The sequence below is a fragment of the Pelecanus crispus genome, chromosome 1, assembly GCF_030463565.1.
Source record: "Pelecanus crispus isolate bPelCri1 chromosome 1, bPelCri1.pri, whole genome shotgun sequence".
Classification (NCBI taxonomy): Eukaryota; Metazoa; Chordata; class Aves; order Pelecaniformes; family Pelecanidae; genus Pelecanus; species Pelecanus crispus.
The window spans coordinates 25,766,336-25,786,363 of NC_134643.1; the positions used below are offsets into that span (position 1 = coordinate 25,766,336).

Genomic DNA, 20,028 nt, shown 5'->3' on the forward strand with positions numbered 1-20,028 from the left:
AGGATAAAATAGTTCGATCCTGACCAGTCAATATAACTGCATTTCATGTTTCATAACCTCATTATTTAAACATAAAAATGTTGTTGATGAGCTTTGTAAATTCTAAATTTTTAGAGCAATGACTGTCTTTCTGTGGTGGGTTGACCTTGGGTGGCTGCCAGGTGCTCACCAAGCTGCTCTATCACTCCCCCTCCTCAGCTGGACAGGGGAGAGAAAATATAATGAAAGGCTCGTGGGTTGAGATAAGGACAGGGAGAGATCACTCACCAGTTACTGTCATGGGCAAAACAGACTTGACTTGGGGAAAATCAGTTTAATTTATTACCAATCAAATCAGAGTAGGGTAATGAGAAACAAAACCAAATCTTAAAACACTTTCCCCCACCCCTCCCTTTCTCCTAGGCTCAACTTCACTCCCAAATTCTCTACCTCCTCCCTCCAGCAGTGCAGGTGGATGGGGAGTGGGGGTTGCGGTCAGTTCATCACATGTTGTTTCTGCCGCTCCTTCCTCCTCACACTCTTCCCCTGCTCAGCATGGGGTCCCTCCCATGGGAGACAGTGCCCCACAAACTTCTTCAGCATGGGTCCTTTCCACAGGCTGCAGTTCTTCGTGATCTGCTCCAGCATGGATCCCTTTGATGGGACGCAGTCCTGCAGGAGCAGACTGCTCCAGTGTGGGTCCCCCACCAGGTCACAAGTCCTGCCAGCAAACCTGCTCCAGCGTGGGCTTCCCATGGGGTCACAGCCTCCTTCAGGCACATCCACCTGCTCTGGGGTGGGGTCCTCCCTGGGCTGCAGGTGGATATCTGCTCCACCGCTAACCCCCATGGGCTGCAGGGGCACAGCTGCCTCACCATGGTCTGCACCATGGTCTGCACCACGGGCTGCAGGGGAATCTCTGCTGCGGTGCCTGGAGCACCTCCTGCCCCTCCTTCTTCACTGACCTTGGTGTCTGCAGAGTCCTTCCTCTCACATATTCTCGCTCCTTTCTCCAGCTGCTGTTGCCCAGCCGTTTTTTTTCTTTCCCTTTGTCGCTGATGGGCTCGGCCTTGGCCAGCGGTGGGTCCATCTTGGAGCCGGCTGGCATTGGCTCTGTCGGACATGGGGGAAGCTTCTAGCAGCTTCTCACAGAAACCACCCCTGTAGCCTCCCCTGCTACCAAAACTTGCCACGCAAACCCAACACACTTTCTGTGTATGCTTGTGTTGCTTGGAACAGTCTGTCTATATTGTAATGTTCCTCTTGGGGGAATTTAGCTAATTTTTTGTCACCTTTTAATTAGAAAAATAATACGATAAACACTGTATTAAATTTATTTCTCTCATCTTAAGCATATGAGGCAGAAAACCCCTCAAACCCTAAATTCCAACAGAACAACAGAATTGATGTGCCTTTCCGAATATAGCTCCTTTGCCTTGCAAACATTTTTGCAAAAGCATAACTTTACTTTTTATAGCCCGTCATGATGGTCATAGTGGAACTGCCAGCATGTAATTATTGTTTCCAAGATCTTGAAATTATTGTAAATCAGACTTATAATTTGAAATACACAATGCAGACTGTTTGGAACATGTTTATTTTTTCAGGGGCTTGTGTTATTTAAAGTAGAAGTCAATTGTCTCTGTAAACTTATTTAGTTATGTTTGTGTTTGATTATAGTTACAGAGAAAAATACGATATGGTGAACATTCAATAAAGTCCTACAGAAAGTTGCAAAGTTCTGCTTCCAAACTCTGTTCTAGACATGCTTTTGACCCAGGACAAAGCCTTTTGCTCTGACAAATAAAACTGTCTAGGAAAAAGCAATAGCATTTACAAACAGAAATAAGCATATATTTAGCAGCAAACAGCTGGAAACAGGATTGACTCCCTCAACAGAACATGAACTGTAGAACTAGTACCCAAATGACCAGTGCATTCTAACATCAGTGGAAGTCTTTCTATTGATTTTACCATGAAATCCAGATTCTGGATTCTAGAATTGCAGAACTGAGGCACACAAGCATTCCGGTTGACTTATGTGCTTTCCAGGATTTGAGTCTTAAGGTAGGAATGGCTGCTAAGTTTTGGCTTCTTCCAGAGTGATAAAAGGATTTTTGAAGAAAATTACAAGTTGAAGGGCAAGAAGGAAAACACAAGTTATGCAGATAGTAACCTACCTCTTCATAAATTTGTTGCCTTTCTTTTTAAACGGCTTTTAAATAACTTACATTACAACCCCAGAAGGATGATTCAAACAAACAGTAAGGAAACAGTTCAAACAAATGTGAAAAGCCACTAGTCCATTGATTTAAGTGCCATGTAGTGTTAGAGATTTTTGGAATGTACAGAATCATAGAATAATTCAGGTTTGAAGGGACCTCAGGAGTCCACCTCTTACTCAAAGCACAGTCACCAGTAAGGTCAGACTGAATTGCTCAAGGCCTTATCCATTCAGGTCTTGATAAACCTTCAAGGATGGAGAATGCGTAACCTGTAGTGGCAACATGCTCTAGTGCTTGACTGTCCTCATCTTAGAGAAGTTTTTCCTTTCCATAGAGTATGTTGTCTCTCATCCTCTTACCATTCACACCTGTAAAGAGCCTGGCTCCATCTTCTTAATAATCTCTTTTTAAGTCTTGGAAACCTGCTATCAGGTTTTCCCCAAGCCTTCTTTTCTCCAGGCTGAACAAGCCCAGTTCCCTCAGCCTCTCATTGCGTATCAAGTGTTTCTGCCCCCTGAGCTTCTTGGTGAACCTCTGTTGAACTTGCTGCAGTTTATCAAAGCCCTTCTTGATTTGAGGGGCCCCAAACTGATGCAGTATTACATACAGATTTATGCTTGAAGAGTTCTAGACTCTATATTCAGTTTGATATTCTCAAGCAAACAAATGTTTTGTCCTGCTAGACAATTGCTCTCACACAACATTTTTTTGGTTTATGCAGAAATCCACAAGGTAGTTGTCCTGGTTTCGGCTGGGATGGAGTTAATTTTTTTCCTAGTAGCAGGCACAGTGCTGTGTTTTGGATGTAGTATGAGAATAATGTTGATAATACACCGATGTTTTAGTTGTTGCTAAGTACTGCTTATGCTAGTCAAGGACTTTTCAGCTTCCCATGCTCTCCCAGGTGCACAAGAAACTGGGAGAGGGCACAGCCAGAATGGTTGATCCAAACTGACCAAGGGCTATTCCATACCACATGACATCATGCTCAGTATATAAACTGGGGGGGGATGGCCGGGGGGCAGCGATCGCTGCTCGGGAACTGTCTGGGTATCGGTCGGTGGGTGGTGAGCAATTGCATGGGGGCATCACTTGCTTCGTATATTGTTATTACTGTAATTATTATATTGTTATTATTACTACTACTACCACTACTATTTTACTTTATTTCAATTATTAAACTGGTCTTATCTCAACCCGGGAGTGTTTCTCACTCTTCCGATTCTCTCCCCCATCCCATCGGGGTAGGGGGAGTGAGTGAGCGGCTGTGTGGTGCTTAGCTGCTGGCTGGGGCTAAACCACAACAGTGGTGCCTGACAAAGGCAGTGCCAGTTAATCACACCATGAAAGCTCTTGTGTAAATAGTTAAAAATTTGTGTTGCAATTATTGTGAATCAGATACTTGACTAATATCTGGGACATGGGTGTCCACTAAGAAAGTGACTCCCTGTATGAAGTGAAAACTAAAGTCTTCCTTCAAGTCAGTGTCCAAAAATGGCTGTTGAAAGCATAGAAATTGAATGTTTTGGAGGACATGATGTATTGAAAGAGAGTTGTTGAAAAATGGAAAAAGTATTTTCAATATTTTGGATATCTAATTGAATCCTTTTGTTAGGGCAAAGCCAAGTAAAGCCAACATAAATCAAAAATAGGGTAATTTTTTTTTTTTTAAATCTAGTATAATCAAAATCAGTATAAAATCCTTCATGTTAGTTTTCTTTAATTGCTACTTTGGTCATCATAAATGTTTTGTTGATATTGTTACTGAATTTAAAAACAATTATTTTTTTTACCGCTTTTTGTCCACAGCAGTTGTAATTGTATTGCATTTTGAAAAGCAATTAATTTAAAACTTTTCTCTAATAGTTACTGTGTTGCTTCACCTGTTTATGTAGCTTACAAATTATATGAAAAAGGTACTGGACAAGTATAAAGAATGAAAGAATTCTCTGTATCAGGCAGTGGCGAATACTGGAAAAGCTGACTGAGAAGATGAGAGTCAGATTAAAGATATATTTCTAGGAGAAGTCATTGCATTTTATCAGGAAAAGAAAACTGTTCAGATAAAGGGTCACATCTGCTAGTTTCTATTAGAACTGAGTAAATTCTTTAAAAGCACATCTGATCATCTTTGCTTGAATTTCAGAGTTACTCACAAGATGCTTTTGGAACCTATTGGTAAAAAAAGCCTCTGTTTTGGAGCCTAGATCTTTCCTGGATAATGAGAACAAATGATTGCAAAGTGTCAGGGCCTCTTCGAAGGAGAATCGACTGTAAGATGAAATTCTAACCTTCTTTCTTCACTTCTGAGAAGTGGCTAAAGTGATGGGCTTATAAAGTCTCTTAAATCATAGCTTAGAGGTTGAGACTGTGAGGAGTCCACACTCCTGAAACACTGGTGAGAAATGCTGGGTTTGCCTCAGTTCTTTCCCAGATGTAGATGCTCACTACCAGGAAAAGGGGATCGATCCGTGTGGCTTGCATTCCTCCTTCTGCACTAGCAGAGACACAAGACCAATTAACACCCGCAGCTTCCCTCACAGGACTCTTTTGTGAGCAAGACTCTTCAAGCGTGAAGCAAAATTTGCCTTCTACCCACCTCCAACACCACTGGTAATCCATTTCCAGAGGGAAAACTTCCGGCTTTCTTCCTGCATGCACAAGCAGGTAGTATGTTAATTTGGCAAAGAAGAACATGCATTTTGCCTTCCCACTCCCAAGAGGAAAGTCCATACTTTTTCCAGGATGTAAATTTCCCTATTTATGTCTCAAAGGAAGAAGAACTCAGAGTAATTGCTCCCTCCACCTCCTTGTCCCAAAAAGATGTCCCAATGAACAAAGCATTAATTCCCTTCTTAGAACACAAAATGACTGGAAAAAGTGATAAACGAAAAATAATAAATAAAATATGTGAGGGTAGCAAAGTAGTTGCTGACCAATATTTGGCATGTGGAAAATACTTTTTTAATAGGAAATGGAGGTGAAAAAAAATTCCAAATATTGGATTCTTTTAATTATTATTTATCTTTTTAAAGAGCTAAATTTGAATATGTCTATTATCGGAGCTGGGGGAAGAGTTTCTTTAATACGCTGCTGTAGTACCGTGTTAGCTCCCAAACCTATTGCTCAAGGATCACATTTGCATGAAAATGGATGGCACTTATTTTTGTCACCCGTCTATAGATAGTTCTTTTGGCTTATCTTGCACTGTAAGCCTGACATGGTCCTAAATTTACCTTCATCCCACACAAATCTGGCATTCACACTTATTTTTATTCAGAATTTTTTACATCAGGAATGTAGAATTCTGAAGTCGAGGGGATTTTTATTTTTTTTTAGGGATTAATAAACAAAAGAAATTAAGCCTCCATCATCTTGGTCTTTTCTTCTCATTATTTTTCGAGTCCCATATTTCAGCTTTGACAGGATAGGAACTACATGGGATATGTGCTATGCGTACAATTGTAAAAGAAAGCACATATAAATCCAGAGAAATGGGTAGAATGTAAATACATGTTATGTCAATATTATAGCTTCTCTTAATAAAATTATTTTAGTTAAGAGGAGATATATAGTAATGGAGGTATTTTTTTCTTCATTGCAGTTTCATAATGATTTCGCAGTACCCTGAGTTTCAGTTTTTTGAATTTGTGTTGGATTTTAATAAATCTTCATGTGCAAACAGTTCTAAACCTGACTCAAGATCACCTATGGGTTTTCAAGGAAAAAGCCCTATGGAAAATGCATCAGTAAACTGTGTGTGCTTTTCTGTATACTGACAGACATCAATCAAAAGTGGGTTTAGGTTCCTGCTTACAGATAAAAGAACCACTGCGATTTCTTTGAAGTAGGTATATTTTTTTTCCTTATCGTTTGGCAAGAAATCTTTATTTTTAGGAGTGAAGAAAAAAAAAAGAAAAAGGAGCAAATATATGCAGATGCATTTGTAAGCCAAATTTACTGAGGGAGGCAAATTAAAATCCCAGTCAATGGGTTCTTCTCATTCCTTTTTTTCAAAGCTTTCTTCACTTCAGTTGTTCCCAAACTGTGATCTGTGGAGAAATATTAAATTGTTTAGAGTTAAGTTTGTTCGTAAGTAATATGGTAATCTGAGAGAAAACAACCTGATTTTGTTTCAAAAAGTTTTAAGATTGTTTATATAAGGCAGAATAAAGAGAGTATACCCATCAGCTGTGCTCCACCTCACTTGTGTGTGATTTGGTTAGCGTGTGCAAATGCCCTCCAGAAGATCCAGCTCAAACCAAGGGATAATCAGTTTTTGAGATATTACCAGCTGGAAAGACAATATACCTTTCTTTCATAATTCTCTCCCTTGTATTAGCTGCTGCTTCATTTGTTTTCATCAACCTACTTTAAGCCAACCATTTCAGAAACAAGAAGCCAGGAATCATCCTGGGTGTCAGCCTTTGAGTATGGACTTGTAAAAGAAGTTTCATATGCCAGCAGTGAAATTTTTGAAATAGTGTAAATGCTTTATCCCTATGAAAATGCCCTGTGATAATAGACTTGAGCACTAGTCACCCATTTAAAAAGTATGGAATTGTCAAATATTTAGTGATGAATCATTTGCTCTTGTGATGAGGTTCCTATCAAGTTATAACATGTATTTGTACAACACTATGTATTTGTTGGTCTTGACTTCCATACATTCAGATCAGATTGTTGAGGGCTTATTCTGATGTGGAAGTCCTGGCAGTGTTGGTCTTGTTTATCAACTGTATTAGTAATGGAGAAGACCCACTAGAACCTACTCTTCATTGGTTCATATTAGAAAAATAGTAAGATATGCTGCTTTCTTGCTCTGTTTCGCAAAGCAAGGATCTCTGCATTGTGCAAGCTGAAAAATGAAAGGAGTCACAATCTGAGAAGGCATGGGCTTAGTAGAATAAAAGAAAGTGTAGAAGCAGTAATGCATTATTTGTCTAGACTGCTAACTGCAATGCAAATCTAGTAGGTTCTGCAAAATTGAAAGATTTGCTGGAAATTCTGTGATTCCTTTAGTATTCTGTGGGCAACCACATTGTGCACTCTTGATTTATATAATGCTGACCTTCAATTTGTCTTCGTTTCTTATATGAAGGTTAATTGTAAGAAGCAGACAGGAAGAGTTACAGTCGATTGGCTTTGTGGGCAGGAGATGCACACAAAAACTGGCAAGACTATTCTGGACAGTTACGTGAGAAACCAGATCTCTCGCATTCTGGAAGATACCATAGAAAAGTCAACCACTTCTAGAATTACAAAGTATTTTGCTTGTGTTGACCGAACTATTCCAATTCATACTAAATTCTCTCTAGGGTGTTCCAGTTCTACCCCTGTCTTTGTGCTCTGAATTGCTGTCTTACCTATACGCACCCCTTAAACAGATGAACAAACACCGGCTTGTGAAAAGGGAAATGAAGGATTTATAAAATATCTCTGAGGAGAAGAGGGAAAAGTGCAATTAAAGGGTTAATCTCAGTGTTATGTACAGGTAACATGGAGAAGAAAAGGAACATGTAGATGATTGGTTTTATTGCTTCCCTCAAAATTATTATTTTTGTCTCAGAAATCTGATTTCAGATTGAAGTGATGAACAAATTGCCTTATATTAGACAACAGCACTGTAACAGTATGCTGTGAGTTTAAGGCAAATGGATTTCATTAATCAAGCTACGTGTGCTCAGATTCAGAAGTGCACGTCTTCTGACATCTGTTTATATCTCCTCTTACAATTTTCATTGTGCTTCCTTATTTTTCCCTTATCACAACTTGTTTTAACACAGCTAACAATTTTTTTTTGTGTATTATCCCTAACATCTTGTTCTGACTGTGAAGAGGCATCCGTGCCCTGTGCTGAACACGTGCCAAGTGACTGCTGCTGCCTAATGTAGTCACAAGGTGCAGAAACAGCTCAGTGCTTGGCAGGAGCAAAAAAGTATGCTGGAGGAATTTGCTTCCCAGCATGAAGAAATTCTCTATGACTATTTTGATCTTGCATGAGACTTGTGAAATACTGAAGTCATGTCAGGTTCTGAAGTGATTATAATTTGCTCCTGACTTTTGATATTTTTGATTTTTGGGACAGCATCGCTCCATGCAAAAGATAGCTGAACAATTCCATGTTTCAGTGGCTAGACTCCAAACGTACCATTTTCTCACTCTCTTCCTTCTCGCTGGAATCTGCAATGGATAGATTTACTGCAGATTTCAAACCTGTCAACACCCAAATGTGTGACACCAGCTCTCAATACATGTGAAAGAGCTAAGCTGAGGGACATAATAATATGTAGCAGGGGAAGAAGATAGAAGTGCTGCAGAATACATTTTGTGCAGTACAGAAAAGTTTGCTGAAAACTCCATTTTGAAGTTGAGCAATTCTGCTATCAGCCTGCAGTTATCAGGGTGTTAGAAAAGAGTAGGACAGGAGTCTGGACTTCATGACTCTCCCTTGTACTAGGGAATCTGTATGCTTATACTGCGGAGAGTTTTAGGAGCCGCTTAAATCACAAAACTGAAAGTTATTAAAAGTAGATGTAACTCCCAACTTCAAGCTGAGGAAGTCCGTGTTTTGAAAGTTCCCACTGTCATTAGAGACACCACCCAGCAGCCTGGCTCAATCCGGATAGCTGCAACTGAACCAGAAAGTGCAGCTGTGCATACACCCGGATTTCCTTTTGCAGCCGGCCAGTTACGCACGCCCTTGCCTGGAGTCGTGATGCAGCTCTACTCCGCTGCTCCAGCCCCGCTGCTGTGCACCCTCGCTGTGCTCTTCAAAGCGTCTCTGTCAGTGGGCCATGTACCGATGCTGCTTTGGTCAACTCAGAGGTAAGAAATCTAGTAAAAGAGTATCTCTACTTACGCTATTGCTCTGTGTGTGTGTGTGCGGAATATATTGTATATCGTCAGTTGTGGTAAATAACCTCTGGGCAATAAAATTACGCAATAAATAAATTTGCCTCTCGGCAGTCGAACAGCCTAACAGATTAATTTAACCAGATTTATTTATAATTTTAGTGATCTAAGCTGGGCATTAAGAAGTAAATAAACCCCATATTCTTCAAACCTGAAGTAGATATGCTTTATTCACCCTAAGGCAACCTTGAACTCCACTGTTAGAGATGTCGTGACTTAAAGGCACAACATAAGGCAGTTTCACAAAAAGGAACTGACCAAAAACTGTGGGGCCAACCTTAATACTTGCATTTCCTAACTCCTGAATCCTGATTTTTCACTTTAATGTTCTTTTTAATGCATTTTTTTAATAGAATATGCTGCTGCATGTATAGGTATCAGAAACAGCTGCAGAGTCTTGACAGATCCAAAGAGACACGTGAAATTCAGGGGTTTGCATATACTTACAAGACTTCGAACCTGTCTTGAAAGACTTCTTTTTTCCAACCAGGAATTTTATTCATGCAGACTTTAAGGTTTTTATATAATTACTTGGGATTTCCAGAAATACAGACGCTTGGGCAACGCAGTACCTTCATGTGGGGTACTGGATATGTAAAGTTGTCAGAGAACTACGCACCACTTATTCACAAGGCTGTCTCTGCAGGGCATACACATTGGTTTTGTCTAGAAAGTACTGCCCCAAAATATGGTAATCCAACGTCAGAGATTTGTAAGAAAAGGCTCCTGAGGGGCTTATGGGATCGCAGGACTGAATGGAAGGGCTAAAGGCAAGGTCCTGTTCTGAGTGGGAAGGCAACAACAGAGCTGCTGTACTCCAGGTTTGCCTAAGGTGTGCTTTGGCCTGAGTAAATCACTTGACTCTCTCCTCCTAATTCCTAAAAACTCCACATTCTTGACCTGGTTTACCTAAATTGTAAACCCTCTCATGGAGAGTCATCTCATACCCTCTGCAAGCACATATGTATTATACCTAGATCAACAGGCCTGATCTCAGCTGGGTATTTATTCATTTCTCTATTACAAATAATCCATAACACCAACAGTATTTGGAATTTGTCACAATCCAGCTGGGTGACTTCATAAGCATAAAATGCTTTCCTGTACTGCAAATAACCTTGGCGCACAGGTTAACCCTCATTTTTTCTGTAAGGATGAACAGGAGGGGCTGCAGTGATGGGGATTCCTGTTGGGTCTCTTTGTTGGCATGACCAAGCTGTGTGTGCCCGGGCAGGGGGACTTCTGCTTCTGAACTCCTCTGGTCATCAACTCTTGTCAGGTCTGAATACATAGGGTTTGATTCTTTCATCTCTTTATCGTTTTGTTAATTCCCAGAGTGTTGCTTGCGATTTACTCTTCTGTAAACTGGAAAAGACACCAAACCAATGGCTTCTTGGGAAGTAATTATCCTTTCAGCTAGTTGCACTGGATTCACGCTACCTTTCATGAGGCTTTGAGCTCATTCATTCGACACATTTGAGACACTGTGAATTATCTAGCTGTCATTAGGAACAGAATTTGACTAAATTCTGCTCTCATTTATCCTAGTGTAAATCTTTTGTCTTTAGGCAAGTTTATGAGGATTTAAGTCTGAGTGCTAAATCTTTTTAATATTTTTTCTTTTCTTTTTTTTCTTTTTTTCAGTTGCTTCTTAATATGGTAATTTTAAGACAGCAATAGGAGGATTCAGAAAATTTATGAACATCAGGAATTAGATTGATTCAGTTGTTCAGGAGATCTTTCTCCATGCATAGTGCCATACAGACAAGCATGCTACTTTTCTGGTTTTTCATATGTGATGCTACAATGTTGAGGGCCATGGAAAACAGATGTGTAGGAGGAGTTGATGGTGTTTATTTCATATGCATCCTGGACACAACATCCTTTTCCCAGCACTAATTAGCACCAGCTTTGACATACGTCTACCCATCTCTTAAGCATTTCCAGAAATGGAACCGTTGGACCCTGGGGAGCCGCAACATATAGGAATCTGCAAAGTTTGATAAAGTTAAATTACGTAATTTTGACCTTTTTTTTCCCCCCCCTGAAAGAAATAAACAGATGTCTCAACATCAAGGCTTTTTTATATTCCAAATACTTAATCTGTTCACCCTTATACAACACAGGCTCATGTCTGAGTACTAAACCTCTGTATTTAAAAGCAAAGTAAATATTGGAAAGAGTTGTTCTTAGGATATCAGTGATCCTTACAGTCTAAGCAAAGATCAGTGCTTCCTTTGTCCTACTTCCTAGTTTATATGAACAACACACCTGTTGTCAACATAAGCAAAATCTTACCAGTTAACCCAGGGTGGTCATAACGGCAAACTTTCCACCGAGATGCAGTTAGCAACTTGCTCTACTACAGATTGTTCAGGCTTATACAAATCTAGAGCAGGAAAATCAGGATAGTGGACTGATTAAACCAGTTTCATGTTTCCAGGAATAGAACATTTTCTGGAAGATATGTTCCTCCTACCACGACCTTTGTATTTTTGAAAGGTGAAGTTCTTGTGGGGCAGTAATTAGTTCTGGTGAAAGTCAATGAAGAAACGGGAAAGGAGATTTATGTTATTTTATAAAATAAGAAAGAGTAACAGTAACTTTTGTTTGCTAACCCTTTACTCTATGCTTTACATCTTGGTACTTTGCAGTAATGCAAGGTTTGCAGTGTGTGATCTAGAGGCTTATGAATTATGGAAGCTGCTATTAAGTTTTTTAGGAAGGATAACTACAGAAGTGCAGTGATTATCAATGGATTTCTATTCACTTTGTGGAAATACGTCCTACCAGTTTAAAACTTCAGTGATTCATTGATCAACAGAAGCTGAGATTCACCGATCTGTTCTACCACCCTCTCCCAGGTTATCTGATAGGATACGATATCGAATAGTTGAAGGAGAATATGTTTTGCTCTTCTTTAGAACTAGCTAGTGTTTGTACAGCCATATCTCAGAACAGCTATATTAGGAGAATGTAACGCTTTAAAATCTCTCTTTTATGCACTATTATTGTACTGTAATCATGCTATTGTACTGTAATCATGCTATTAAAGATAATGTTACATGTCAGATACAGATGAAACCTGCAACTGACAAATACATGCAGTGTGCAAAGCATAAAGGACGTGTGATATAAATCTTTACAGGGACATTAGTAAATCAAATACCTCTTCCCTCTAGAAAAAAAAAAAAACAGATCTTTTTATTTTACTTTAAAATAAGTATTTTCTACCACACAACAGTCTTTCTCCATCGAACTCAGGAAAAAGACAAAGTGGGAATAACCCAGTAGGTCACAGTGTCCTGCTTTTCACAAACTAATACTAATGTATCAGTGCACATTCTCCAAATAACTTTGGCCTGGAAAAAATAACCTTTATCTTAAATTAGCTTTTAATTTAATATCTCCTGGTTGCTTTTCAAAGCAGTAGAGATGGAGAGGTTTCTTTTGCATATCGTTCACAGAAGAAACTTGATTTAGCCATTTTGAACCAATAGTCTAAAGAATTTATTTCCCTCGGTAGATTAGAGAGGGAGCCTGAGGAAATAAATTCATTAAAATTAGCTTTTGTGACTGCCCCCTCATGTGTTTGTTCTAGGAATGATTTTTGCCTACAGTCACTGAGAATACATTACTACCTTCATGAAATGAATCCTTTTCTGGCAAATCCAGATTATAAGTGACTTTGAGAATGCATTAATGCCAAATAGTACATCTGCAGTATTTCTTAAAACTGCAAGGAATTTGCTGAAAGATCTGCTGAAAGAAGGTGGAACATAAAAAGGATACAGTGGAAACAGAAAATTGTTTTAACTGTAACTTTACTGGACTTCTGTGGAGATTCTATGTGCTAGCATGCTTGACTAGCTTTTTGAATTTTTTTCCTATAATCACGAGTTTTCATTCTACTGCTGCTACTAGTAATGGTGACATGTGAGTTTTGTGTAAAAGTGGTATTTAAAGGTCATTTCCAAATTTTTTTTAATTAGCTTGTTTACTTCTGCTGTGCAGGAGAATATATTATTTCTTATATGGTAATCACGAGGTAAGTGAAAGAGAAAAACTGACAAGAATAACTTGTAGGAAAGAGTTCAGAAGCCAGCCACAAAGCAAGAATGTAAGCTCACAAGTTAGAGTGCTAGAAGCCCTGTTATCTTACCATCTGCCCTTCTGGGATGTCCAGATACAAGAAATCTGGAAATCTTTGCCTTCATCAGAAATAAGTGCTCAAATCCCAGTTCTATGTAGAAAGAGCACTAGTCAGAGAAGAATCTGTATGCCTAAACTTGTTGTCATGTCAGAGCAGTTAGGGACAAGAAAGAAGCAAAATACCAAGCTAAGCTTTCTTTCCTCTCTTTCTTTAGTGCATTGTCTGGCTATTGGAGGAAAGAGAGAGCAGCTGAGTTTTAAGTTTCCTCCTTTTTAGCCAGCAGGAAAGCACTTACATTAACAGAGATGCTTGTCATTATCAGCCCCCATGGCTGAAGACCCCAGGATGGTTCTGCAATGGGGAGGTTAAGTCTGATGTGCTTGGCATGCAGATGATTGCACATGGCTGTGCATCTTTGGACATAAAATTTTGTGTGAGCAATCAATGGTAGCAATCAATATGTGTGTTGGCCTACTGCCTGTTTCATCCTGTGCCATCCCTTACTGATCTCTTGCTGCCTGCTTGAGGTGAAGAGTTCAAAGGGATGGACCAGTTCATTACATCCAGTAAAGCATGCCTTCAGCTTATCCCCGATGCGCTGTCTGTGGCAGTCACGTATCTCCATTTCACTCTGCAGTTCACAGTAAACCAGCTGGTAAAACACACCGACATTTCCCGTCTGAACCGTGGTGAGAATGTTGTTGCACCCAGCTGGCAGCAGCAGACCATTCAATGAAGTGTGTAGTGTAGCCTTGCCTACTGCCATCCATAGTGCTCAGCAAACTAAAAGAAACAAAATAAATGTGTGTGTAATATGGTGACCATAAGTATTAGGCATATGCTGCATTATAATAAAATTATTAACTAACTGATGTTGATTTATTTTTCTGATGATGATGCTGGAGTTAATAAAGTTGACTGCTTGGAAGCTAAAAAGTCTCACAAAAGGTGCTTTTCAAGGTTAGCTAGCTATCAAGATCTGCTTCAAGAACAGGGAATACCTTAGAAGTAAGTATGCTTTAAAACAGGATCATTACATTTCTGAGGTTTTGAGTTCATGACAAAAGCCTTTGCTCTTGTGCTGCTGCAAATAACTTCGTTTTGTTTCATGTGCTTTCTGTTATTCTTAATTCTAAGTCCCCAAAGCTCTCAAAATCTTCATTCTTTTCTAATATTAGGCATGAAATAGATTTATTTAGTTAACTTTTAAAATAAATATACCAAGATATTCACTATCATTTTCTTTCACACAAGCCATATTTTAACATCTCTTAATTTAATCTATTTTCTTTTCCCTTAATATCATTAGTATTTTCGTGTGGCCATGCAATTCATAAAGTCAGTATGAAAGTCAGTTCCTGAATAGTCATTCAAAATCTTTGGGAGTTTTTGTGTTTTCAAATATATTATTTTTAAATACTGTATTTAAATATTTGAGATTGTGAGGTTTGGCTTTTCTATAAAGTTGAGGCATGTCTGTTACAATTTCTAAGTTGTTGGGCTTCATAAATACAAATTAATATGGATTTCCAAGCACAAATTGACAAAGAAGTGATGTTGAGCAAAACTAAGAAAATATCAAATGATAATTTCTACCAAAGAGAAAAATTTCTTTTCTGCGCAGCAGGGTTTACTTCTAAAGCTTGAAAAGTGACAGACAGAAGGTCTACTAGAATTTCATTTTAACATCTGCAGCACTTTGTCCTGAAAGAGTCTTCCACATGTACTGTTTGCTCTAGCACTCTCCCAAAACCAAATTCTGAAGGGAGTTAGGTATCTAGTACTGCAGGACTGCACTGTTTTTATCTCTGCCATGGGTGCAGTTGGAAGCTTTTGATTCACTCTTCGCAATTGTCATTGGAATTGCTGGGAAGTCTTGAAGTGAAATATAGATTTTCCTTATCTGAGAAACAACATTGAAACCCCCTATGTGTTCATTACCCCTGTTCTGCCTCCATCTTAAGAGACTGCAAAGATTGTTCTAATTCATAAAATTTTGCTGTGCAAGGGTCATTTTTTAATTCCTTTTGGGTTAGAAAATTTAATAAGCATCTCAACTTCACCAAATTGCAATCATATAATAGCTGATGCTACAGCACACAGCAGTTCTCTATATTCTATTCTTTGTAATTAGAACCATTTAGAGGGTCTGGAATACCTGATTTCTCAGGCCTTAGCAACTAATGTGTGTTTGGGGAAGATGGGAGATTAAGCTTCAAGCTCTGGTTTTTCTACAGAATGACAATATTACCTTAGTCAAGACACCTAGGACCAAAATTTTCATAATAAATTTCATCCCTATGGACCCACATTGCATACTGTTAAAATCCCAATCAGGTGTTGAAAGAACAATGCCACCTCTTGTTTTGCCCATAACTGTTTTGTGTAGCAGTAAAACTAAATAGATGAGGTATTTCTCTGTCCAGTCCTCACGACAGGTTGGCACAAGAATCGTAAGCTTTCCTTGGTATCTTGAGCCGTTCTGTTCAGAAGAACTCCTGCTTCTGGAAAGGTGTTTTTTCTGAGTTCCTTCTGCAGAGTGGTTTCTTCATCACAAAAACCTTAGGAGAGAACATATTGTTTACACTACCACTGAAAAACCACTTTTACTTAACAGAAGATTTATGAAAAAATATTGGTTTATGACAACTTGTGGTCTAGCCTGAGTTCTCCCTCTGGCCACCAAGATGCCTGATGGCACTGGAAAGTGTTTTGGGAGATGGGATTCCCTTTGGGAATTCTCTCCGAAGGTTTTCAACATATTCTTTTTCATTCCACTTAGTAGCTAATTTTTTTAAAGAAGCTAGAGTGCTGTTGTACACAAACAAGAAAGTAGAGAGAGAGAGTTATCTTGATTGGACCAATTTCATTCCTGCTGTAACACAGTTAATGTGATATGGGCATAAATGGGCAAGTTCTTTTCCTCTTGAGTAGAATGAAAGTAAACGGAACTGTAAACCTGAGCTTAATCCAAAGATGATGATATCATTACCTGCTGCTGCATATTTAAAGAAAGAAGAGGTGTCATCATTGGCAGCAAATTTTACAGAAAAAAAATATTTCTTTGTAGATCACAGTGGAATCCAGACACTGCTTTACACGAAGGACACATCGTCTCAGCACATGAGCTGACTGTACTCCTGCAACCTGTTTTTACCCAAAATTCCGGAAACCTCATCTTGTTCCTGCAAGATACAGTATGTAACATTAATTCCTTTTCTCTCACCAATGCCGAGTGCAAATCTGTACCTAAATGAGATGCCATGTCTCCTTCTCACCAATCTACTCTTTGTTTTTCAGCTTAGCATAGATGATTTCACATACCTCAGTGAATCCTACGATAACAGGAATCCATTTCAAAATGTTCAGGCAAGCATTTCTCTCTTTTCTTTCTTTATATGCAGTATTTAAAATTAAAAGAAGATATAAGAAAGATGCAAACAAACAACAATTGGGAAAATTAATCGGAATTGCAGCAGTTTTCCTACTTAAATTATTTATTGAGACTATTTCAGTTTAAGCAGAAGAATTAAAGGAAATCAACTGAGTTTGCAGAAGTGTTTTGTAGCTATTTTATTTCTGAAAATCAAGTTTTCAGAACTCATCGTAACTGACAAAATTATTCCTAAACATGCGGCAATTTTGTATTGTAAAAACCAATATAAACTTCCATACTGACAACCCAAAATTCTGTTTTGAAGCCATAGGAAGAAAAGAAGTTATAGGAATCACTTATTTAGCCCTGATTTTCAGAACTGAACATCTATTTTATTTTCATAGAAATTGAAGCTCTCAACTCATGCAGGGAGTTAACTGTTTCATATTTGAATGTAGTTAGATATGACTAGATACTGCATTGCTTTATCTTTATGAAAAATAGGCATGCTACTTGAGTAATTTGAAATCAACTCCAGGCACAGAATCTAAGATGGAGTCCTCCTGAGGCAGTCAGCAACTTCCAACTTCTCACTCAGGAGGTTTACAGATTTTGTGCATGGTATCTCTGGTTATGCTTACACGACAGTTTGTTGAACTGTAATTAGATAAAGGAAGTGTTGACACGTGGAAGTCATAAAGGCATTCCTGTAGGCAGAGCGGGATGAATAGAGCTATTAGTAAAGGAACTGGTATCAGAGCACATGAGGAAGTATAAATTCTCAAGCTCCACACAGCAAGCTGTGTATGTAATTAAATACATAAATATTAACATATCACCTATCCCTACATCTGTGCTGTCTAAGAATGTCTTCCTTGTGTCACTGATACTGGAGATCTTCATCTCTTTGCCATATAACAGCATTATAACACCGATGCTGGAATAAAAACAACTGTTCAGGGTATGTACATGGGTTTTCTAAGGAATGAATGGGAGTAAAAGTAATACTTCTCTGGTATGCCTTATCTTCTCTGGGTTTAAAATCCATGCAAGGCTGTGTCTGGAGAAAATTTTGTTGCTGCCTGACTGCAAAGCTGGTTTGATTTTAGAAGCTGTGCGAAATGTACACAGCTCCTAATGATGTGGTAGTCTTATTTAAGCAGGCCCTGGATGTTTAAGAGGAGGGATATTAACATATTTAAAACTTTCTTCTTTTGCCTTGTAATCAGGACTCCATCAGCACTGTAGATAGACCTTATAGCCAAAAGCTAGAGATGATTTGAGAGATTGATGGGTTTAGAAATCGGGTGGTATACTGAGTGGGTTGGGGACCTGGTGAAGAGGTCCTCAGCTAAACAAAGGATCACATTTAAGTAAATCTTTGGTCTGTATCTGGCAGAGCAAAGATTTAAACCCAGGTTTTCAACAAGCTGAATAAATGTCAGTAACAGTTTGTTTGCTTTCTGACCTTGCCTCTCTTCCCTTTCTGTCTTGGAGCTAAGAAACTTTTTCTCATTACAGCTTGTTTAGAACTGGAAAGTTTCTTTTGTCAAATTGCTCACCTCAACTCCTGCACTTGCTAGATTTGTTCTGATGGACTTGGCAATCTTAATACTTTTCTAGCATAGTTTTGTGGGGGTGAGGTGCTGTAAGTTGAGTGAAAGAAAATGAGATGTATAAATTAAATATTTCTTTTTCACTTAGGTGCCCATATGGGAAACTTTGTCAATATCTATTGCATAGACTTATAGCTTTTAGGTCCAGAAAGGATCTTTATAATAATCCAATTTCATCTTGGATGTAACACAGGCTACAAAAATTTGCTCAGTTGCTATTGCATCAGTTGCACTCCACTTGACCTACTTTGAGAAAGAAATTTATTCTTAATCATGCTATGAAAGACTCTGTCATAACATTCACAGAACACAGGAGGAAGTGAAGGTCAGGTCTGAATTTTCTCACTGGGGAAATTAGAATCTTTGATGTTGCATAATCACAAATTTTTATACCTTCACACTATATATTATACAAGTGATTCATTAAGCTACAATAGAAGTTCCATGTCACTCGAGTATCCTCCTTTTGAACTTCACAAATGTAAATTTATTCACAAACCTAAACTGGAGATCTCATTTAGAATGCATATGTGCATGTAGCAGCATGGGTACTACAAGAAGGAAGTGTTACTTGTAAAAGAGTTACAGGCTTGTAAACCACAGAGACATTTGCGGATATTAGATTTGTTCAGCGACATTAGCAGCTGTTTTGCACTTTGGGGTTGTATGCAATCAGTGGGTTTGTATGCAATAAAAGAATTCTATTTCCAGTTAATACAAAAGGAATCTTATAGGTAGATCACTTATCTTAAACATTCAAAGAACTTTTAAATTAAATAATAAAATACAAAGATTAGCACTTGGGGAACTTTTTTTGTCAAGCAGTCACCTACTCTACAAACTATTTTTCTTTAATATTAGCTTTGGCTTTCCCCAAACAATGCTCAGCTCCTTAGAACTGCAGTGTATGGTAACACACTCCAATTAGTGGCCAGCTGTGCAGCTGCATAATTATTATTGTAAGTCATTGCCATTCATGGTTCTGTATCTCCATTGTATCCTCACTCAGTGGTCATAGACTGAGGAGTACTATTTAGTTGTGTGTGATACAGAGGTCCTACTATAGTTTTGATTGTCTTTGTTCCCTTTCTCTTTACCTTAGTTAGTTTTATTATATTATTTTTTGACAAGGGGGTATGCAGAACTGCATAATAATCAAGATAGAAGTTCATCATAGATTTATTTAGTGACATGATGATGTTTTGTTCTCTAGCCTTTTCCAAAAAACCCCTACTTATATTTGATTTTTCAATTCTGATCAATATCAGCCACTGAATTGACATTTTCAAAGAGCTGTTGTGTCTCTTAAGGTTTCATTACTGAAGGGTAACACTCAGTTTTGAGTCTATTATCTATTATTGTGTACATAAAATTAGTGTTGGGGTTTTTTCACTCTGTGTTCTGCTAAAATCAATTTGCATTGAATCTCATCAATTACTTTGTTGCCCAAGAGGCTGTACAGATTGCTTCTGCAATTTGTCAGCCCTTGCCTTTACTATCTTGAATAATTCCGTGTAATCAGCAGATTTCATTAGCTCAATATTTATGCCTCTTTACCAAATAATTTATGAACATACGGAATTGAACAGGCCCTAGTGCAGGAACAGATACTTTTTTCTACCCCTTCCTTGCTATCTCTTTACCTACTCTTTACCTATCCTTTACCCACCTCCATGTGAAGCCTGCCTTTCTCACACTAGGGCAGCTTAACTTCTTTAGGGGTCTTTGCTTCAAGACTCTGCCAAGTGCCTTTTGTGGATCCAA

At 38.5% G+C, this 20,028-nt stretch overlaps 1 protein-coding gene across 1 annotated transcript in view; it reads left to right on the forward strand.

The window, feature by feature from the left end:
- Positions 1-8,922: 8,922 nt before the first annotated feature.
- Positions 8,923-20,028, forward strand: part of LOC104037904 (V-type proton ATPase subunit S1) — a 54,972-nt gene continuing 43,866 nt past the window's right edge. Inside the window, exons 1-3 of the mRNA XM_075723155.1 lie at positions 8,923-9,032; positions 16,343-16,469; positions 16,573-16,641. Coding sequence (XP_075579270.1) covers positions 8,923-9,032; positions 16,343-16,469; positions 16,573-16,641 — 306 coding nt within the window. The remainder of the gene's footprint in view (positions 9,033-16,342; positions 16,470-16,572; positions 16,642-20,028) is intronic.